General features: G+C 37.6%; 1 protein-coding gene across 21 annotated transcripts in view; it reads right to left on the bottom strand.

Moving 5' to 3' along the window:
- Nucleotides 1-18590, bottom strand: part of MYT1L (myelin transcription factor 1 like) — a 301410-nt gene that overhangs the window by 70806 nt on the left and 212014 nt on the right. For 13 of the 21 annotated variants that reach the window (XM_027896219.1, XM_027896220.1, XM_027896218.1 and 10 more), the window contains 2 exons: nt 5932-6909; nt 1351-1485 (listed from right to left, as the gene is read on the bottom strand). In XM_027896219.1, coding sequence (XP_027752020.1) covers nt 1351-1485; nt 5932-6909 — 1113 coding nt within the window. The remainder of the gene's footprint in view (nt 1-1350; nt 1486-5931; nt 6910-18590) is intronic. The other 8 variants (XM_027896216.1, XM_027896223.1, XM_027896225.1 and 5 more) reach the window with 3 other exon arrangements.

Genomic DNA, 18590 nt, shown 5'->3' with positions numbered 1-18590 from the left:
CATCATCACCCCAGCATTAGTGTGCTAAAATGTGTAATAGATTCAAAAGCTTTACTCTGAAATTCCTACCATTCAAAGCTGTTCTTGAAACATGCTTCACAAGGCCAACATCACAGAAAAAAAAAGATGAGCTCACCTTTTTCATTTTAGTAGGTACAAGAGCATGCAAACAGTTTAAAGCTATATTCTTCTTTGATTTACAAAGTCTTCTAAAGATTTTTTTATTTACCATTTGTAAAACTGATAGAACTTTGAGCAACCAAAAAAATATTTGTGTTTCAGAAAATTATGGGATCTTGGAAAGCAGATAAATTACTCTATTTGTTATACTGTATTCAGAGACCAACCAAACCACAGCAGAGTTTCCTAAAGCACTTCCTCATCCCTTTACTTCTGGAAGAAGCCACTGAACCATGGAAGAGGGGACTTGCTATGTCTGCTACTCTTGCAGTCCTAATCTTCCCCTAGTTTCCTGTCCATCAAAATCTACTTTGTTTTGGAAACTGGGGACCATTTTAGTCCTGACTGTCTTTACAACATTTCCTTTAGGATGTTGAAAATTCATTTAGGTGAAGTCTGTAAGTGCTGATGGACAGTGAGAATTTTAGGTCCGTATGTTTCAACTGAATAACTCCATTTTAAAACTGGTGTGAAAGAGAACTGAGCTAGACACTTGCCTGATGTAAACCAGCATAGAGTAATTAGCTTCAACAGTTGCTGATTCCATCAGCCAAGGAGGTGATTTCCAGAAACAGAGCCCTCTGCCTTCAGGATAATGTCCCTGAGCTCACACAAGTGAACCCCCTATGCAAAGAATTTTCTGCCATGGCAGGAAGCTCCACCCATGTGACTTACAGGAGATGTTTGCTCAAAATCCTGAGTTCTGTAGCTAAGTAAACAGCCAAATTACTATTTTTTATATGCAGTAGTTTAATATAAATTACGTTTCAGACACAACAGTAACAAAGGAAAGGGGTTGCAAGTTTTTCAGGAACAATTATTCCTGCACAAGACAATAAGGACAATTGATGTGACATTAGCACGCAGAAGTAAAAGCAGTGCACATCTTCAGGAAACCTTTTTCTCCGCTGACTGAATACATCTATTTAAAAATAACCTAGGATTCTTAAAATCAAAGAATACAGCTTTAAAAGTTGTTCTTTTAGTGTAAAGTTAGTAGAGAATGAAAATGATGGAATAAAGAAAAAAGTATAACACAGAACAGTTGACTAAGTTGAGACAAACCATACTGAAAAATGAAATTAATTTTTCAAATAAAAAGTTTAAAAAGCATGCTAGAAAAGTTTTTGTAGTTTTATCCCCACTTTCCATGAAAGAATGTGAACTTACTTTCTGGAGGGACCCTATCTTTGTGTGGGCATCCTGACAAACTGCGGTGATGGGGGTAAAGCCCCGTTACATGGCCAGTTCCATCACACCCAGGGGTAGGACATTTGCTCTCTTTCTTTTCTGTTCTTGAGGGATCTATAATTTACAACAAATGTGTCAAGTGAATGAGGCTTTTCACATTTCTGTAAGAAGGTTCATTTAATCATGTCATTTACTCGTTGGTAAATGTTATTATGAAACTAGAAGAAAAAAAAGCCCTCAACTTCTTATCACAGTTCTGTCACTTTTAACCTGTTATCTTCTTTTCAGACTTCAGGCTCCTATGATCACAGCAATATCCATTCACAGTGATTGAAAAATGACCTTTTTATAGCAAAGCCATATCATGTCAATCAATGTTCTGCTGCCAAGCATTAGCTCAAGGGTGTAAGGTCATTTGAAAACTGTTTAGTTGGAGTTTCCCTTCTTTACATTCTTATTTGTCTCATGTATTAAGGTCTGCAAATGTACTGTCATAGCAGTTCAATGTCGTGAGAATAGCAAACCCAACTCTTCAGCATAACAACTCCACGATGCAGCACAAATAAATCCCTTTTCCAAGGCTACACAAGGAAACAATTCTCGTTTTCTTTAATATCCTTATGAAGTGGTAAAATTAGGTAAAAATTCCTTTTTCTTCAATAAATTACGGTGGAGTAAACATTGTAGTCAGAATTACTGAATGTATCACTTGCTTTGTAAATCCGGGCCATTACAAACATTCAAATACAACATCTGATTATTCATATGCTAAAAAGGTTAATGACCTATTAAAATGTTGTTGGATCTTCCGACTATAAATCAATGAAAAGTTTAACTAGACATTTTTCAACACAATGAAGTTTTCTACCCATAATGTAGTGGAATGCTGGTGAGACTAATCTTGAACTAGAACATTCTCAAATAACTTCATTGGCATATTTCCTTTAACAGAACAACTGTAAAATAATATCCCTACCCTTCCAGCCAACCACATGATACAAATTATATGTTATCATCTTGACCACAGGTGCCACATTCTGGAGATGATTGCTGATTTTCATATTAGTATTAAAATTCAGGATCCTCAAACTGCTACTATTCTGGCTTAAGATCAACCAATATATTTTTTTAGTCCATCTTTCCTTTCAATACCCAGTGTAAGCTGTCCTCATTTAATTATTTTATGTTGCTCTTGTCTGCTTCAGTATTTATGCTTTCATCTTCAAAAAATAAGATTTTGCTAATTGTTATCCAGTAAGCCTTTCTTACGTTAAATTCCATCCCAGCTTCAACAAGCAGAACCCTCAGTATCATCAGTGGGAATTTCAGTACTTGCAGAATGTCACATACAACCTATTCTTTTCAGCATGAATCAATACAATCCAGAGTTCACATTCTGTTGTGGACTTATCTTTCCCTGATTTCCCTCTGGTAGCTTTTGCATATACTTTTATTTTTCAAGTTCTTCAAAAACACCTTCATTTTAGGGAAATTCTTTAGCTCATTGAAATGATCCTTCATGTCTTAAATCCATTCTTAAATTTTAATGTGATACTTAAACCTTGTCTTTTGCAAAGGGAATCTCTAATTATTAAGGTTTTATTTTACTTCACTAGCATGTTGACTGTAGAACACACTTATTTGTTTCATGCTTTTTGATGACACATGCAGATACAAATCTATCTCCAATGTGCTATACAATTATCACAACACTTCTGGAAACACCATTATCTTATATCTCAGGAAACTGAAGCAAACATATTGAGAAGTTATACCCAAGGCCACAGAAGGAGCAAATGTCAGAGAAGGGATTTGAATTCCTGCCAGATAGGCCTGTGCTGAGACCACTAGAACAGCAAGCCCACAGCTACATACATACACAACTCTAAGCAACTCATCAAGTCAAGTACTTTGGGATGCGTAAAAGTATTAGATAAGTGAACAGGTAATGTAAATGAAATATAAATTATGTAAATATAACAATATTCAAGGACTGCAAAAATGTAGATGATTAGTAGACCATAACGGCTTTTTAGAAACTTTAAACTAGAGAAACTTTAGCTACTCCACATTGTCAGAACCAATGAAAGTATTGGAATTTAGAGCAGCTGAGGATCTGGACACTTACATCCTACAGTGTCAAGCAAATGCTCCTCTGTATTCAAGTCCATGCTATAACGTTACAGCATATGTCAGATCCTTATGAGCCTTTATGGTCTAATGAGTCAGAAAAGATGCTGTATACTACTCTTAATGATTTCAAAACTTGCATAAAATTGCACTTGCACAATTTCCCATTGCTTTTAATGGAAGACATTTGAGTAAATTTTTCACAACTTTATACAAAACACTGGATACTGTTTTGTAAATCCTCTTCTGCTATTTGGGAGAAATATTGCAGTTATTTAACTCTGTAACCTTTCCTCACTCCTTGCCACAATGGAAGTATTCCCTGAGTGAAGGTTGCCAGAGGACTTTTAAAGGTTTTAAAATTCATAAATTTCAGAAGAAAGCCTGTTTAGAAAGCTTTAAATGGCAGGGGGGAAATGGTTAGTGGTCCCTTAACAGTTGTTTCAGTGATCTTTGAAAGCAGAACTCCTGAAGCCAAGAGGTAGTTCTCACTGCAAAGCTGTGTACCCAAAAAGTTTCCACTTAACCATATCATACATCTCTGTAGGTATCTCTTCCAGGAGTATTTGGAAAATAACATGTGAGTGGAGAACAAAGCAACTGTCTTACTAAAGCTTCCTCTCTCAATAACTACCAGAATTTTTCCATGCTTTTTTAAAGGGGATGTTTTTTTCGTTCTTCCTTTATTAAAAAGGTGAAGAATGATCCACTTCATAAAGTTTCTTTGTCCAAACTCCTGCAGTATTTAGTCCCTGGTTGAGGTTTGGACCTGTTATCAATTCAGCCCATAGTTCCCAAGGAGTAAGATGGTTCAAGAAGCTCTAGAATTTACTAAAATAGGAAGTCCATACATTTTTTTAATGTCAGAAAGTATATAGACTTTTTGGAGACAGCAGGCCCATATGCATACTTGTTTTCCCAGGCATATATAGACTGGAAGGACTAGACAATACCAGAGCTAAAAGGGTCTTCAAAAATTAATTTTGGTTTGCCACGTTTTCTGTGGTTTTATTAGAAACATATACTCAAAGGGAAATACATCTAAAAAAGGTCATATGTGAAGAACATTTAGCACAACATCCATATGGCTATCCAGTAATACACTAACTAAATAAAGTTGCCTTCCCCGAATAACCGAAGTTACTATAGCATACACTGGTTCATATATTTGTGGTTAGAACAAAAAAAATTCACTGAAATATATTGCAGCAGAGTCTGACATCAGAAATTTACATGCTTTTCTAAATGACTGATCATTACTGTTCTTTAAGGTTTGTAAAAAATTATCAAAACCTTTTGGACCAAGATGTTGTCTGCCTACATGAATGTCACAAGCAGATCACCTTTTCAAAAACAGGGATTTATAAAAAGGAGAAAAATGCCCACCATCTCAATTGTAGAAAAGAAATCAAATATTTTTACAACAAATATAAGATGAACCCAGTCCCTGCTTGGCATCTCCCAAGAAATACCATGCCCTTAACTTCCACTAAAGTCAATGGGAATCAGGGGTGTTCAATGAATCTCAGGAGGTATTGAACACTTCATACAACACAGCCCTATGTGTATAGATGTAGACACGTTAAAGAGGGGTGTCATAATATAAATACACCATCACTATGATAATCCTGCAAATTAAAATGCATTCTAAAGGTAACCTTTAGTCTGTTCTTTTTTCTTTTTTTTTTTTTTTTTCCTTTTGTATTGAATTATGGTCAAGGCAGCACCTTAACTGTTTCCACAATGGAATGAAACCAGTGAAGTGGAATGCACATAAGAAAGAAATTACTATTGATCTCAGCCCAGGCCACACCATGCCTTGCATAGCAAATGGTTTCCATTACCTTACTATCTTAAGATAATTAATGTGCAGTCACTGCCCCTATCTTATGTTATCGGTCATTTTGATACTGTTCAATTTCTATCAGGGAATTCTACATTTTAGATGGGAGAGGCTTCATCAATAACTGTCATTTGATGATAATTTTATAAGTCATGATGCCACCTACCCAATCCAATCTGTAATATATGCATTTCATAGCTGATTGACTACCTGTTACAAAACCCCCCTCTCCAATATAGTTTGCAACACAATTCCCTTGTTTTTTAATTATTACTATAAAATATATTAAAAACTTTAGAAAAATCTTTGCCTCTTTCAACATGATCTCTTATCTGGTTTGTTTCCCTGAGAAGTTACTTTTTTAATTTAGCCACTGATATACTGTACATATTTCTAATACTGCAGAATGAATACTTTCATTTTATAATCATAGCATGATGTTATTTTACAAACATGTCATACGACAATTTCAATAAAGTTCCCATTATGTAGAATAAATAATTTCATTTCAGAAATCTATGCACAAACTTAACACACGTTAGTTTACACTTTCCCATGACAAAACATACGGTATATAGAAATATTACCTTTACCATAATATGGCTTTTTGACATGGCCGTCACTGGGTTTAGGCTTCCTGTCATCTCCAGAAAGGTGTCTTGGAGACTGTTCCTCAAATGATCTCATATTATCCCTCCTTCCAGCTTCCACTGCCATTTTTTCTCTCATGGCTTTTGCTCTCTCAGTTTCCAAAGCAATTGCTTTCTCAAGCAGGGTTAAGTTACCTTTTGTCATATCAAACACTTCTTCAGACCTATCTGAAGTAATAGAGGTGGTATCATCGTCTCTTTCATGACAACCATCCTCCTTGGCACAGCTAGAAAAAGTCCTAGATCTGGGGCTCAACTGTTCTTCAAGCCTCATTAGGTTCATCATATCAGAGTAATTCCGGTCTGGTGTTCTTCCTTGGAAGTCATCTTCTTGCCTGACATGCTGACGAGTGTTCATGTTTTGCTGTTGATTTCTTTCCTGTGGGTTTGTCTCACTCAGTTTCCTAGCCAGATCAAAACACTGGTTCCTTAAGCACTCCAAACTGCTGAGACACACCTCTTCATCACTCTCCTCCACTATTTTTTCTGTAAGTCCATTGTTCACAGGCTTCCCTAGCATTACAAAGTTCATATTCCTATTATCTTGTTGTGAAGTATTGTCTGCATAATTTCTGTCATTAATGTTTTCTGAGAGCACTACACCATGTCCTTGTGCTAACAATTTAAGGGAGTCCACTGTTTCCCTAACAACATCACTGTCTAAATCTAAACTCAGCTCACTTTTCCGACCGATATTTTCATTTTTGTCACTATCATCTTCCAGACTATTAGATGTATTGCTGTTCATTTCTGATTCTGTCCTGGCTCTGTATGCTGCATCCTCTGCAATTTTGCCAAGATTTAACAAAGACTTGGCCACCAGTTCATCGTAATTATCATACTCATCATTATTGTTATCGTCTTTTTCTGTGTCTTGCATTATTCGAGTATTGTGACAATTCATTTGATGGTCTTCTGCATAAAAAATAGAAACAAAGAAAGAAACAAAGAAAGAAAGAAAAAGGAAAAGAAAAGAAAAAAGTGGCTACAATTGGAACTGTTGTTGCAATCGCACGGACAGAAAACAAACTGCATGTCAAATATTGTTAATCAAACAGCAATTCTATATAACACTATGCCTGGCCCATGTGAACTGAATTTCTCTATAGTCCATATAATGCTATTTTTGTTTATTTGCTATTCACATGAATTTCTTTCACAGGACTGATAAGAAACAGGCAATGAAAATGTTAATTATACTACTGCTAAAAATTATGCCATAAATACTTATGTTTCTCCTTTGCTTCTATATTCACAGTTTTATGGGGCTTATTACAATGACATTATTCATATGACATAATCGTCTATGTTTCCAACTTTTCTCACTCCTGTATTTCCTGTAAATATGGTAGATGGCAAAGGAGTGAGTACTACTGGATTTATTCTCTTACTGATGAACACCATTCACCAAAAGAGAAAGAGTAAACACCAAGCAGGAAAATGTACCTTTTTTAGCACCATACACACCATTAACACTAGATGACCAATAACTACACACAAATATTAAAATGGCATTTTACTTGGTGGATCCATCAGTAGAAATCAAAATCTTTCAGTTCAACTGTGAAGAAGTAAGAATTTTAAAAGAGCTGTTACATGAAAGGAAGACAGAAGCAATTATATGCACAATATAATTTGAAATAAATATGCTAGTCCAAATTATATGGCTATAATATATGTATGATAGGGCTGTTATCTACGATCCTATGTACTGTAAAAAAAGGATGCAGAGTTACCACATGTTGCTCAGCTTTGTGTTAGTAACTGTTGAATAACAGAGGGACAGCTCAGTAAGATGGAGCCAACATGAGGCCCAGAGGGTGAGATTCATCTCATCTAACTTTAGACATGAGCAAGACAGGCATCTATATCTGAGTAAGCTATTCCACGTTGCCATCCTTAGTCAGTAAGAGAAGCAGACACTTTAAGGACAGGGCCCACCCGATCTGGTTAAGATTATCTTATTGAGAATAAAACGAATAACCACTAAAAGTGCCTGCTTCTCTTCATTGACAACAAAGGGACTCAGACTAGATGCCTATCTTAAAGACATTCAGATTTGGTCAGATGAATATCATCCAGAGAGCATTTTCTTGTATCTTATGTTCACTCAGAAGTTATGTCATTCTTAGACCCATTCTTAAAACAAATATACATGCATTGTTACTTACTAATGAACGTCTCATAAGTTATACTTTGATAATTGGCTACCCAAGTAATATTTTAACATTTTGCATCACAACTGGAAAAGAAAGATCCTAAATCTATCATTACAGTGACATGCTAGGCCAGTTTTTCAGCTGGTGCAAACTGAAAGAAATCATCAGAGCTGGGACAATTAACACCTGCTCAGGAGCTAGTCCATCAACTTCTGATAGAATCTTTTCAGCTTAGATGTATTTTCAACACTGGTACACCTAAACGTAGCATTTTCTAAAGTGTAACTCTTTCCCAGTGTGGGAAATTTCAGGTACTGGTTGGCTTGAACACTAACATTTTGATAATAGGAAATAATGTTTGATAAAAATAATTTTAAGCCAGTGGACAAGATGATAAATCAGAGTTTTAAATACAAAGCTCAACAGCACAATAATTAATATTTCAGCCACAAGATAGTATTCCTTCTACACAGTGGTTAGGGATCCTGGGATGATAGTAGGCTGTAGTTAAGCAGCAGAACTGGTTGATGACTAGGCTACATCTAGAGAAAAAAAAATACTCTAATGGTAAAATATTATACCATATCTATTATCTACTTTAATACAGAGGAAAGATAATTCACAGGGAAGACTGTAGGGCATTTTTACATTACAAGATATTACAAGTCAATAGTGGGTTATCTATTTAACATAAAAGGTGGTCTTATTTTCTTTTCTGTTTTTCCCAAGATCATAATAACTCACATTTATGTTTCAGTGCCACAAAAATTAAGTATTACAGAGTATCAGATTTTCAGTGGAAAAGTAAGGATTACCACTTACACTTCCTATTTGAAAAAAGTCCATTTTGAATAACTGCATAGAAGGTAGCAATGAAGGATTATTGGATAATTAATTTGTGCTATTTGAAAAGTAAGAGTTTTAATACACTAATAATAATTTCTAAAGTGAAATGTACAAACAAATCCCACATTAGTTTAAATAATAGGATAAAACCTGACGCCAGGAAGATTGTTCAGTAGAAACTGCTACTTTTGTGGGGTACTTCTTGTAACTACACCTGATGGGCAGTCAGAAGTAGCAAAGAAACACCAAAGTAGTCAAAGAAGCAGCAAACTATAGCTCCAAAATTGCCAGTGCCTTCAACTTTAGGATGAGGTATCTACAATCACTGATAAATCAGTCCAAATCTAGCTCTAAAACAATGCTGAAATACAGAGTAGAAAAAGCCCTTATTTTCTCAAGTCATCCTGAGAACTGCTCAGGTATGTAGTGACTTTTCTAGGCCAACTTTTGAATTGTGCAAAGTTTTCAGGGCTTTTTTTTTTTTTTAAAGATGGTTTATGTTTTTACATGAATAAGAGTCACGTAAATTATCACCAATGGGAGGAATATGTTATACTTTGCCTCCACAAGTGAAAAGTCAAAATATGAGTCATGTACTACATGAGAGAAGACATCTAAATTCCTTTTGAGTAGGGAAGCTCGGTGAAAGCTGTAACTATAGTATTTTTTATTCCAATGTTTGGTTCTATCCTTTTCAGTATGTGGTGGAGGAGAAGAAAGTGTTAATCCCAGATGAGAGAGGTGGGAAAACAAAATATTTAAACTGAGTTTCATTTCTCCTCTTTTAATTTTTGGCCTTTTCTTGCATCTCCTTTCTTTAACAACTATTTTGCTCATGTTTCTTATCTCCATACAACAGTTAATTTTCATGAAAAGCATATTTATGCACGCCATGTCATCTCAATAACGGTTGGATTTTGAGCTTGCTCTGGTGAGGCAGCTGTATCACCTGTTTACTAAAATGAAACTTTAAATAATCAAAACCTGTTTGTGTATTAATTAAGGGACTCCTGAAAAGTATGTTAGATCAGCAGCTCTATGTGAGCCTATATGCCTTTTCTTTGATTTAGTTCTGTAAAATCTAATCTCTCTTTCATTTCACATTTCTGTGATTCCTAAGATTTAACCTTTAATTTGTAACTACCTTTACACTGTGCTGTTTAATGGCTGTCTGTTAAATGACTGTAAAACACACAGAACTAGAACACTTACTCCACCCCTTGCATAAATTTCGGAACCAGTGACACAAACTGAAGTTTTTCATTTGGTGAAGATGCTGAGTTGTCTCACAAAGACACAAGTTAGCCAGTTTAGGTGAAGAATGCTCAAAGCTGATACACCCTTTTTCTGTTAGCTTTAGGGTTGCATGGACACAGAATTCACAACACAGTTAAAAAAGAATATCAGATTATTTTACCTCTCATCCACACAGTACCATGACAATTTAGGTACTCTTCATTGCAAAATTTGTTCTTTTTAACTCCCAGTGGATATAACAAATGACAGGAGGAAATTATAGTGAAGAATAGTGTAGAATAACTACAAAGAGTGGAAGCCTCTAGCCATCTCAACAGAAGTGCACTCGTTGCACTAAAAAAAGTGAATAATTTGGTTTCTTTTTGCACCTTTCATCCAAGGATCTCAAAGCACTTTACAAACATTATTTTAAAAAGCCTCACAACACCCCTGTGAGGTAGGTATTTTAACCCCATTTTACAAATGGGAAATTGAAACACGGAGTTGAGTGACTCTTTCCATGTCATACCAAAAGTCACTGGAGAATAAGGACTATAGCCTCTACATCCTTGATTGTTTCCTCCTTTTGTTCCTATCATACCCATATTTAACCCACTTTTTGGCAGAAGAAATGACTTGCTGTTTTTAGTGCAGGGAGTCATGCAAAATAGCACCTCCCTTTGGAAAAGGAAAATATACAGCATTTAGACTGAGAGATTCTGCAGAGAGAGGCAATGATGCTTCAGTAATAGCAGCTACATTCCTACCAAAGGACAAAGATTTCAGAAACAGGGCTTTTCAGATCTTTGGTTCATGTATCAAATTACTCACTTTCTCCCAAGCACAGGAAAACACGATGGCTAAGAAGCTGAACCTATATGTGGTCACACAGGCTGCCCAGATGGATGGTTTCATTATCCAGGCAGTGTTGCCTGCTTTAAAACACCTCACTGCTCTTGCCACTGCTCAGCATAGGATACTACTGCAGCACCATTTTCCTCCCTTTGAGCTGTAATGTGAGGTGCAGGCACACATCTCCACATTACAATCTATGATAACTGGCCTGTGAGAAATATTTAGCATTACAACACTGACACAGATGAATCCCAAATCTCAGAAAGTCACAGCATCACATGGGGTGGGAGGTTGTACGTACATTGCCTTCTCCTCTGGGAAAATCTCATGAGTAAGGAAACTCAAGGGATGGAAAACTCAGTGAGCTCTCAACTTCTTCACCCAGAAGAAATAGAGCACTTGTGTAACCCTCCAAGGACCTAAGCAAGGTCTCCTAAAAGTCTAAACAGTCCTGCTGACACACGGTCTGGATCAGAGCCCAAGCCTTTATGCCTATTTCAGGGACACACTGAACACTGAAGTTGACCTGGGCACGAAGAATCTTCTCTTCATCTCTGCAAAAGTCCCTGAAGTTCTTTTACTCTATAGGTAAAGTAACTTGTTTTTATAGTACTTGGTTCCTTTATGGACTTTATATAACTAATGAAAGTCAAAAGAAAAAGACAACTGTTCACTTAGTTACTTGATTCACTCTAACTATTCCATCATATCTCATTTTTTTCCACTTGCCCCCCTCAGCCTGCTACAGCTACTTACAACTGTTATAATAACGGGATTTACTGTTTAGACTCTCTTACTATAATGATAGTATTCAACTAATAACCAATGCTCAAAGTAAAATAAATGAAGAGTAGAAGTCATTAATCATGGCAAGGAAGTTCTGAGCTAAAGAACACAGAACATCACAGTAGGAGTCAGTATTATAAACTAACAGTGAGGACCACAGTGCAGCAAGCCCTTTTAGACTTTAAAATATACATAATTTGCTGGCTTACCATGTGTTTTCTTTCTCTTTTCTTCTGTTATATTTTGATCTTTTAATTTTCTATAGGTTCCACATTTTATCTTGTTTTGCTCGCTGGAAAACTAAGTATTACTTTTTTTTTTTTTTTTTTTTTTTCTTTTTTTTTTCTACTTTCTCCTATGGACCAAATGGGATCTTTATAAATCTGAATTCCTTTCCTGTTGTGAAGTGATTATTGACATATAAAAGCATTCAATTTTTTTCATGATTTTTGCTATGAAAATATATTTTAGACAGAATATTAATAAATTCTTTTGGCATAAAAACATTTTGAAGATTTAGTTTTCTGTACAAATCAGTCTATTCTCATCTAAAGGCAGAGGTGTTTTACATAATCAGTGTCCTGAAATACTTTTTTTTTTTTTTTTTTGCTTATGCCATCTTTATGACCTATTATTAAGCCTCTGCTTATGTCTAACATGCATGAATAGCATCCTATTCTAAAAATATTCACATAAAGTATTGGTAGAATACGGACGTTCTTACTTGGGCTATTCCTATTACCATAAAGGGAGAGAGCATCAGGTAATCCACATGAATGGGGATGCAGCGTACTTTTAAAATTTAGGTCATCTATTATTCACCCATGTTTTCCCACTCCAAATCCCTATGAGCTACCTGTTATCAGTATAGTTTTGGAAAAGGATCTGAGGATATCTGACAGCTCCTCTGATAAGACCATGACTGAAGTAATTTTGCTTCAAGTGTCAGACTGCAACAACTGCTTAAAAATTATGTACGTTCTGATTCAAGCCAATATGTTTAAGATTTTGTCATTTCACCACAAGGTGCAGCTTGCCTTTCTTTCATCTTAAGAGATTGTCACATTCCATCCACACTGCCATGGAATCATGCAAAAGCTGCAGCAGGAAGGGCCCTTGGAGGCTATCTGGCAACCTTTGCTCAAAGGAAGTGCCAGTTCAGAGTAGATTATCAGGGTCCTGTTCTGTCAGTCCAGCTCTGAATGTCTTCTAGGATGGAGATACCACAGCATCTCTGGGAAATCTATTCTAGTGTTTGACCACTCCCATGGTGAAAAATTCATTCTGATTTCTGAATTGAATTTCTTTTATTACAACTTGTATCTCTTGCATCCTACGCTGCACACTTACATTTTCTCTCCACTCTCCATATAAGTAAGTAGTGCATAAGTTCTCCCCTTATCTTCCTCAAGTCTTTTTTTCTCAGTGTTTCTGTACATCATGTGTTCCAGGTCTTTAATCATTTTGGTTTTTCACCACTGGACTCCAGTATTTCAAGATTTTCTTGTGCTGATGAGCCCAAAACTGGATCTACTGCTCCACATGCAGAAGTGTAAGTGATGCATAAATGGGAATAATCACCTCCTGCAGACTTCTGGTTACCATCTCCAGTCTTTTCATCCTCACAGCTAAACATTTCAAGAAAGTCAAAAGCAATGAATTTGCTGAAGATTACGTTTTTTTCTCCGCCACAGAGAAAGCAGAAAATACTTTTCTACAGGCATCCCTTTAAGTAGAAAAGGTCTCTGATTGGTGTGAAGCCTGCTTGTTTGGTTTGCAGTTATCTGCAATATTTGGTATGAAGGTGTGTGTTTAAGTTCAAGAAGGAACTTGCTGGGATTATCTGTGAATAGAATTGGATATGCTGGGACAACACAATTTAGCCAGTCACTCCTATCTGGTCCATACTTCTTTGAGAATCAGGTTCAGGCAGCTCTTAATTGTTTTAACCTGACTTCTGTCTGGGCAGATAATGAGATGGCTTTAGCTGATGACTGGTATTCATTTCATCCTACTTCTTCTCCCCAGGAAATCCACATGAGGGAGGGGAGATATTCTGTCTCATAGCCTTATAATGATTCAGTGGAGATTGGCAGTTTCTTGCTTTCTCTCAGGTTTCCACAGCTCAGCAGGGCAGCAGGGAATGAGGAAGCCAAACCTGTTCTCCAGATACTGAGATCTAGCAGGCAGACAGCAGGAGAGCAGAGGACCAGCTGCACTGATGGCAGAGCACTCACTCAGAGAGCTCTTGGTACACAGCTTCTCATGGGGATAATCCTAAGACTGCTCAGGCAACAGTGACCTATGCCTATACCCCATCCATGATCACTGCTTTACAAAGGATGCAGCCTGAAGAACACATGTTAATTTCTAAAGTAATGTTTTCCTTCCCACACACAAATCTCTGAGAAAGACAGGTTGGAAACTTTCAGTATAGGGATACATCATCTCTTTTTACTGGTTTCATTTCAGTTCAGATCTCTGACTCAGTCTCGAATGTCCATACAGAACATGTCTCCATATGAATTAGACATCTAGACTCTTGTTTACAGGCAGTGGACAAAAACATGCATCCTGGGATATGATTTTTCATCCTAAAATAGGTATCTAAAGTAGATTGGCTGAATTATTCCCTAAAAGTGACTATTTCTCTTGATTGGTTATCAATTAAACTGATGGGATGAATCCTACTGCTTTTACTCAAAACTCAGATTGATCCTTGATGAATTTTAATGGTATCTTTATTATGACACAGTAAGAACTGCAGGGAGGAAGGAATGAAGGAGCTACTCAAAAGGAACTATTGTTAGGTTGTGGGCAGAGACAAATTATGTCAGGAAAGGCTGGTGTGGATGAGATAGTACAGATGCTTTGGATGGGACAGATGCTCATGGCTGCATGATGTACACGGAGAAAATTATATCTTTTTGGATGTGTTTGATCTCCATTGTAAGTTTAATTACTTTTTTATAGTTGTGTTTGATTATCAAAGGAAGCCTGTTGGTGCTTTGATAATAATCTGACCTGACTAGCAGAAGGGACAGAGGCGCACATCACTATCGTTCTAGAGGATGAGAAAAGTGCTAAATATGGTACTGTTTAAATTTCTTCTCCCTGTCTCTCTCTCTATCCCCTCAATGAGTTCAGTGCCAAGGAATCTGGAAAGACAAAGACATCTATGTGCATGAGTGCCAGACTTCATCTGAAATGTAAAGCTTTTCATTAGGGTGTTTGTACTTTTATTTCTTATCTCCTCGTCCAGCTATTTCATACATTTACCTCATTCCCCATCTTTCCATGACAGGGAAGGCTGACTAATACTCCACAGAATGAGAAAGTAAATACAATGGATTCTTTGCCTCTTTGGTTATATCCATTCTAATGTAAACTAATTAGGGACAGAAAACCAGATCAAGCAGTGGCATGTAATTGTTCATGCTGCTGTACTGTTAGTGAGGCCTTGGCATGATCGTTAGTTGAGTGATTAGAACTTTTCCAGCAATGTCCAGACACAGTGAAGAGGTGCCAGTTAGGGACCATTCCCAAGTTTGAATGTGGTAACCCTATTTTGGAAGGTAAAAGCTTAGCTGTATGCACCCAAGTCATGCAACAATTGAACTCAGCATTTAATGAGTGGACTACGGTCTGTTTTATTCACTTACATAAATATGGTCTGATTATTGTGACTGAAGAGACAAGAGCAGGAGATCAGTGGAAAGCGCACTGTTAACTGTAGTCTCAGAAGGAACAAGTAAGGCAAATATGAACCTACTCTTTTAACCACGTGGACTGAGTTTGCACAGCAAGGTTCTGGTAGCAGGGTGGCTACAGGGATGGCTTCTGTAAGAAGCTTCCAGAAGCTTCCCCCAGGTCCAACATAGCCAATGCCAGCTGGCTCCAAGATGGACCTGCTGCTAGCCAATGCTGAGCCAATCAGCAATGGTAGTAATGACCCTGGGATGACAAACTTAAGAAGAAAAAACCAAGTTATTAAGTTATTGGGCAGAAGAAAGTGTGGCCAGAGAAGAGCGGAGTGAGAATATGTGAGAGGAACAACCCTGCAGAAACCAAGTTCAGTACAGAAGGAGAGGGAGGAGGTGCTCCAGGCGCTGTACAGCTTCCTCTGCAGCCCGTGGTGCAGACCATGGTGAGGCAGCTGTGCTCCTGAACCCCTGGAGGTCCATAGTGGAGCAGAGATCCACCTGCAGCCCATGGAGGACACCACACTGGAGCAAGTGGATGCTTAAAGAAGCCTGTGACCCTGTGGGAAGCCCACACTGGAGCAGCCTCCTGGCAGGATCTGTGGCCCCGTGAAGAGAGGAGCCCACAGTAGAACAAGTTTGCTGGTAGGACTTGTGACCCTGTGGAAGATCCACACTGGAGAAGCCCATGCCTCAAGGACTGCAGCCCATGAAAGGGACCCACGCTGGAGAGTTTGTGAAGAGCTGTAGCCTATGGGAAAGACCCACACTGGAGAATTTCATGGAGAACTGTCTCCCATGGAAAGGGACCCCAGGCTAGAGCAGGGGAAGGATTTCTCTCCCTGAGGTGGAAGCTGTGGCAGAAACAACGTGTGATGAACTGATTATAACCCTAATTCCCCAACTCTGTGCAATGCTAGCGGGGAGGAGGCAGAGGTTGCGAAAGGGGCTTTTTTTTACTTCTCATTATGCTACTCTGATTTTGATTGGTAATAAATTCAGTTAATGTGCCCAATTGTTTTGCCCATGACAGTAAGTGATGAGTGATCTCTCCCTGTCTTTGTCTCAATTCAGGACGGTAGTGATAAAGAGTGGCTTTGGTGGGCACCTGGCATCTAGACAGGGTCAATCCCCCATATCATGCTACTCCAGTCAGTCAAGAACTGTGGACTTCAAAAAAGAGAAAATGGTGACACACTGGTGCAGCTAGTTCTCAGCAAGCTAAAAGAAATCTTTAGTATCTGTTTGTTTGCTCTCTATATCGTGTACAGATGGCCTATGTGACTGGAAGAGTCTCAGAAGGAGATCAGAGTACCAGGCACCTGTCAAATTCAGGAAATGTGTACTATGGTAACAGATATAAATCACCTTTTTATGTCACTAAGACATCTGCAAAGATACTTCCAGCGAGGTTTTTCCAACAACCTGTTCACCTGAAGACCACACAGTGCAACCATTTTTGAAATTGTTATCTCCTCCTTTCTATGAGGGATTTCCCATTGTTGTTCAGATCTGCACTGGAATGTCTGTCCTGATGATGAAAGCTTGTGTCTTTTAAAAGGAGAGTATTCACTGGACAAATGTAAACACCTGTATGTGTACATAGATTTCTATACATTTCCAACTAAATATATACGTGCCAGCTATGATGGTAGTGGCTTTGTTGCCAGTCTCATAGTGTCTAGAGCAGCACAGCCTTGTTGCATGACATCTATGCTGAAACTCTACACTTGCAGAAATATCAAGTAACAAAGTGGATTAATCAAACAACTAACCTCAATAGGCAGTTTTCCAAAGTACACCCATGTAGACACAGAAATAATCTTACACTGTACAAAACTAAAACATAAGTCTGAGTCTGGTCTCAGGATGCTTCCTCTCAGAAGTTATTTTGCTTGAGTTCATTGGTGAAAATAATGTACATGAGATAAAATCAATGTATTTACTTCTGCCTGAAATTATTTTTGTTTTTATTTTTTTCACCCTAACATATTTCCACTTTTAATTGCCCTTTGTGTGATTATTTTCAGGCTCTAATCTCATTCCCCTAATTTTCTGTGCACCAAAGTATATGAGCTACTTAGGAGCCAATGGAATTAACCTATCTAACATGAACTCTTCCCCTCTGTCCCTTTGTATCTGGTGCTGTATTATGTTTTTTGACTTCAAAATTAATTTATTAAATGGAATTGCATCAAATCCATTCCTAAAACTCAGATAAACTATGTACATTATTTCCACACTGCCTATCTTCTCAGTGATGCACAACTGCAGATTTCAAGCAAAATACATACCTGCCAAAGGACAGTTATTATTTCTTTAATTAATACATTGCTAGTACTTTTAGTTATGCATTTCTAAACAGCTAGTAATATTGACTCCTTGCTGTTTGCATCTTATCGACAGATCAAGTGTAGTTTAATAATCCTTGTTTTCAATATTGTGAAAAGTCTCAGAGAGTCTACACATTTTGGATGGGGTTTTAGAAGTGCTCTGCCTGCATCTAGTTCTGATTCTACTAATGACAATGACATAAAGTTTCATCACTAAGGTATAAAGACACAGTAAGTTATATCACATATGAACTATAAGAAAATGTTCACATATTACTAGGGAGGGGAAAATATTACAGAAAAGACTTTGCTGCATCACCTGTGGGTGTGGGTATTTTGTCTAGCCCTGAACTTCCACCTCAAAACTTTTTAATTGTTAATTTAAAGATTCTGCATAATGCAGATTCTAAACTGCAGATTTCACATCTGTCATTCCCGCTGTCTGGGAAGAAATTCTAGCAGCATATTTCACTTGGTCTCTGCAGTGAATGAATGGCCAGTCTCTTCGCGAACGAAGAACCGGGGAAGGTCTTTCCACCTTCCAGCCTGCGCATTGGATTTTTTAGGTGAGACACAGTGTGCGTGGAACTGAGCCCACCCTTTAATCCTGAGGTTCATCTGCCGGGGCCAAGCACGCTTGGACGGTGGCAGCGAGGTCCTCAGGACGTAGATGGATTGCC

The sequence above is a fragment of the Empidonax traillii genome, unplaced genomic scaffold (genome assembly GCF_003031625.1).
Source record: "Empidonax traillii isolate 1590-97213 ecotype Southwest subspecies unplaced genomic scaffold, ASM303162v1 scaffold488:size1064334, whole genome shotgun sequence".
NCBI classification, from domain to species: domain Eukaryota; kingdom Metazoa; phylum Chordata; class Aves; order Passeriformes; family Tyrannidae; genus Empidonax; species Empidonax traillii.
The sequence above is the reverse complement of the archived record's forward strand: the minus strand, read 5'-3'. Positions and strand labels throughout refer to the sequence as shown.